Genomic DNA, 5,014 nt, shown 5'->3' on the forward strand with positions numbered 1-5,014 from the left:
ATGTTCTGAATCTGTTCCAAGCTGGCATGAAGGTGCTCGCTCAGACGAACCATGAAGGAGACAAGGATACATGATGGGAAAGAGTCATCGTCTATGATCACTATCCCAACTACGTCGTCAAGTACAACCATAGGAAGTATCGTACGTCTGAAGAAACTGAACTCGTTCGAGTTGAGAGACTGCGGCTAATCAACAAGATACAGCTGACACAAGACGATGACGTTTGCTTAGGAATGGATGTGCTGGTGTTCTATGACTCCAAGTACTACACTGGTCGCATTGTTGACGAGAGTTGTGGTCACATATCTACTGCCTCTGGAAGAGTAACAAAGAAGAGAAGGATACTGAAGAAGAGTATTACCATATATATATCTGTAATCAATGTTCATCACGATGCCAAATGGAACACACTGTTCAGACTTTGATCTCATCAACAACACACTCAATACAAAATAATTCAAATAAATGCAAGAATAATCTTATCGCTCATACAACTGGTCATTGCGGCCCGCACACTCAGTTGCCAAACCTGCCGCACAAAAATGAATTCGACTCTAAGTCGATGAATCTCCCACAGGAGTTGTATGCGTGGACACCTCCACGATTAATTTGTTGTGAGAGAGTCAAGAGAGAGCTGGCAAAGAACCCTGGAGTGGTCCTTTCCGACCTTGCCAATGAACAATGGGAGCTAATGGATGACAGCATTGTTGAGAACCTATACGCCTCCTTGCCACAACGAATGGAGGACATTATAACAGCGAATGGATGGTGGACCAAATATTGACAACCTCCTTTGTCATTATTCTAGTTCATCGTTCCGATACCTTCGATCAATTTTCGTTGCATAAATAATGGCCATGTTCACTACTTATCATTTCAACACTCTCATTCAATTATTTGTAAATAAATATAACTAGCAATAAGTAATTCAATCAAGATTAGTAGATAATTGAGTCTATTATTTAGAGAGATAAGATATCATTTGGTATCTCTTAATATTGAAGAGATATCAATCACCTATCTGTTTGCTCAGGGGGTGGCCATAACTTATGAAACGTACTGTAGCAATAAGTAATTCAATCAAGATTAGTAGATAATTGAGTCTATTATTTAGAGAGATAAGATATCATTTGGTATCTCTTAATATTGAAGAGATATCAATCACCTATCTGTTTGCTCAGGGGGTGGCCATAACTTAGGAAACGTACTGTAATATAGACTGGCATCCAACATAGTGGCAAGGTTCTTTATCCTCGTCTGATGAGGATAGTAGCAGACTCACCAGAGGCATACTCACTGTTGTGTTTCAACTCTTACACCAGTTCCAGTCCTTGCCGATTTTGTGAATTACCTTTGGCAATGATAGTATCGACCCAACCATCTTACCACCCTCGTGAGTGGAGCAAGGTTATCGATTACCACAATGATTACTCTGATGCACTGCAGCATGGCACCCTCGATTCGAGAACACAAGAGTTCAAGACTCGTTGCGAGAAGCTTGCCATCCATTATCAACATCCTTGTAAGTATATGTATGATTGATTGATTGATTGATTGAATAGAGTGAGGTAGTGTGGACAAGCAAGCAACATCAATCATTAGAGACTAACACACAACCTTTAGCATTCCTTCTATATTTAGATATCGACCCTGTCGTTCAAATACCCATAGAGATGATGCATGTGGAAACACTGGGTAAGTCAACGATCAGACAATTACTATATTGCATGCATATGAACTAACATGTTAATATCTTGAATGACAGGCAATATGAAGCGTGAGCTCATCATGGTGTTTGGTGGACTAGACACGCAACAGTGGGTGAAAGTACATCGGAGGTATAGCTTGCTCAAAGGATCACTACGTTTGGCCTATCTTGAAAGTTTCGTCGCCAGAGAGATCACTCAATTGTCCATGTGTAGTCTCTATCTCCTCCGTGATCTTATATCTGAAGAACAATACAACTGTTTAAAGACACACACAAGGTAATGTCTCAAGGAACACTGCTCTAGGTTATCAATGCTAACCAACTATTTCTCATTATAATTAGATACTACTTCACTACAAATTATCCGCTTAAGTTTGTCATTAAGTTTTGATTCGGTGTGTGTGTGTGGGTGTGTGTGGGAGAGTGATTGAGTGAATGAATGAGTGTTTGACAAAGTTCAACATGTTTGCTCAAACATTATTATTCATTTACTGATAGATATAATATGTATATTTAAATATAATATGATACCAAGTAGACTATACAGATTATCAGCACACAAGAAAGACGAAACAGCATCAGTAACAGCATTTTTAGCCATCGACAGAGCAACTGTCTCTCATAAGGAATGATCATTATAACTCGACTCGTTCCAACTCAAATAATCATAATACAAGCCTTCTCATTACTATTTCACCTTGTGTTCTAATTGTTCACCCTTAATTGCTCGAACTCTATGTCATACTAATCAATCAGTCAATCAATCAATATCATACAATGATTATCATTGTTAATCGATCAACATCACATTTATTGAATTATAAATATGTTTGTCATGTTGTCGCACCAATGTATCCATCTTGTGTCCTCTCTGCCAACTCTATATCTTGGTGTTTGTCTATTGCGGCACTTTGTGATTTGTCTTTCCAACTCTGTGAGGTCATTGTTATACTTGGCCTCAGCTTCGTTGGATAATGTGATGCCAGAACGTGACAGACCACATAACCTATCTTGGATGTTGTTGTACTCATCCATCAATCTGTCAAGTACTCCATCTTTACCAATAGGTAACATTAACACTTCAAAGGTCCTCTTGCGTCGCTGTAGCTTAAACTTCTCCACTGTTCCTCTGTAGAATCGCCCAGTCTTTCCATTGTCATAGATGAAGACAAGAACGTCGGCTCCTTCGATCCTGCTGTCATCTTGTTGAGTGTAGGCAGTGGCAATGCACACGTTCTCTTGTACAGTCAACTGACTATCTGTTCCTTGATCGAATTTGACAACATACGACATCACTTCATTGTGCTCATCGTAATCAGATGACTTGACTGTGCCAGGCCACCAGGTTCCAACGTCTACCTCAATCGACATCGCATAGACTTTGTCGCCATCATTGTAATAGTGTGTGTTCATCAATGTGTCCTGCAACTGTGGCACATCCTCCATCATTGGAACATGCGCATGTTCAATGGTACCGGTCTGTGTTTGCTCGCCATCACTGTTGTCCATACCACCACCACCACCACCACCGTACGACTCGTAGTGTGGCTCATCATCCGTCTCGTCGCCTCCATCCTCGTCATCACTCTGGTGGGCAGCCTGTCCATGTTCATACATATCATCATTGTACTCCTCGTCGTACTCCTCCTCATTGTCGCTTGGACATGGATGGTGGGAATTGTCCGACGAGCTTGTGGTCATGCCATGTGTTGCTCTGTACTTGTCGAACACACTTGGATTTCTCACGTTCATTCTCGCTTTGTAGGTGACGTTGCGAGAGTTGGTGCCATTGAGAAGGTTCTTGTATTGGTCTGTTTGATAAGACACCATCGTGATGACGTTACCGCGCTTCAGCTGCACTTGACACAACTCGGCTACGCCATAAATGGTACCGTTGGCATTGCGTTCCAATACCAACTTATTGGCGTAGTGCCTTCCTTCTGGTGCCATGTTGATGAGGCGGTCAAGCGATCCGAACAAATAAATGGCTTCAGGCACGTGATGGCAGAGGCAATGAACGTAGGACGTGATGATGCTTGGACCATAGATCTCGATGGACAACTTGGCAAATATGTAAGCATGGGAATACCATACACCCCTATCGAATAATGGAAGGGATTGAGCAGCAGGAGTTGGAGTCGGATCAGCAGGAGTTGGAGCAGCAGGAGTTGGATCAGCAGGAGTGGGAATTGCTTGCGCAGCAGGTCTGTTTTGAGTTCGTATAGCTGGTGCTGTTCCAGGATCGATCATGGTCGAGAAGAAATGATGTAGCATGTGCCAGGTGTCAAGGGCACGCACTTTGTATTCATGGTACTTGATCCTCAGCACCTCAGTCTCTCCAATCAACAGGTCTTCAATATTGAACATATCGTTTCGACGAAGGATGATGTCAATGGCAGCCTGGAACTTCACTCTGGTTGATTCCCAACGGGCAACGAGCGATGTAGGTTTGGACTCACTTGGCTTCATACTGTTTGGAGGTATCTTGGGACCAAGCCGAGCCATGACTGCCAACAGCATATCCTTCACTCGCTTACCAACTCTGTTACCATCCACCTCAATGTTCAGCCATGTCTCAAGCCATTTGAAATGATGTTTGACAAAGGTTCTGACGACAGCAACCAGGACATGGAGAAGATCTGGTACCATATGACTCGTTGGGATACATGTGATCAATGGATCGTTGTTGTATCCACCGTTGGTCCTCGCCGGTCCTGTTGGCTTCCGTTGAGGGATTACTCTTGGTCGTGCGCCCTCTGGGTCGACCGCCGGCACAAGGATGCGAGCCATGTCACCCTTCTTGATCATGCACCAAACACATCTAAAGTTGCTCACCGACTTATAAACAGCATAGAGTCCGGCCAAGATACAAAGACAAACCATGTCAACAACTAATATAACTATTGGTTTGTATATCTTGTCTTTGTAATTCTAAATATTAAATAAATAAATTATTAAGTTAGTTACATAATCATCAAAAAAGTGAGTGAGTGAGTGTGAATGAGTGAGTGAGTGATGATCATTCAATCAATAAACAACAGTAGTTAACATATATATATATATATATATATACTATTTCTCGATGTCACTTACATAGGTCTTTAGATTGTTTAGCGCAGACAAATGATCGTGGAACTTGCTCTGGCTGAACCAACTTGACAAGTTTGAGTATGTCTCTTCCCCATTGGCGACAAGGAATTGATACACATTGTATGGAGACTTCAAGGTAGAGGTCTTCTTAGAGTCGTACACCAACTGCATTGTGCCACTCTCTTGCTTCTTGCTGCGCTCAAGAGTGTCCTCCTT

General features: G+C 42.1%; 2 protein-coding genes across 2 annotated transcripts; one reads left to right on the forward strand and one right to left on the reverse strand.

Annotated features, from left to right (window-relative positions):
• Positions 1 to 1,359: 1,359 nt before the first annotated feature.
• Positions 1,360 to 2,099, forward strand: SAMD00019534_125420 (hypothetical protein; the record flags this gene model as incomplete). The annotated part of the gene is made up of 4 exons (XM_012892217.1): positions 1,360 to 1,522; positions 1,642 to 1,695; positions 1,766 to 1,985; positions 2,051 to 2,099. The coding sequence occupies 4 exons, from the start codon at positions 1,360 to 1,362 to the stop codon at positions 2,097 to 2,099; spliced, it is 486 nt and encodes a 161-aa protein (XP_012747671.1).
• Positions 2,100 to 2,518: 419 nt separating this feature from the next.
• SAMD00019534_125430 (hypothetical protein) lies at positions 2,519 to 4,969 on the reverse strand (the record flags this gene model as incomplete). Its single annotated transcript, XM_012892218.1, has 2 exons — positions 2,519 to 4,639; positions 4,802 to 4,969. 2 exons carry the CDS (start codon positions 4,967 to 4,969, stop codon positions 2,519 to 2,521), a joined length of 2,289 nt encoding a protein of 762 aa, XP_012747672.1.
• Between the last annotated feature and the right edge of the window lie 45 nt (positions 4,970 to 5,014).

Source organism: Acytostelium subglobosum, assembly GCF_000787575.1.
Source record: "Acytostelium subglobosum LB1 DNA, scaffold: scaffold48, whole genome shotgun sequence".
Taxonomy (NCBI): domain Eukaryota; phylum Evosea; class Eumycetozoa; order Acytosteliales; family Acytosteliaceae; genus Acytostelium; species Acytostelium subglobosum.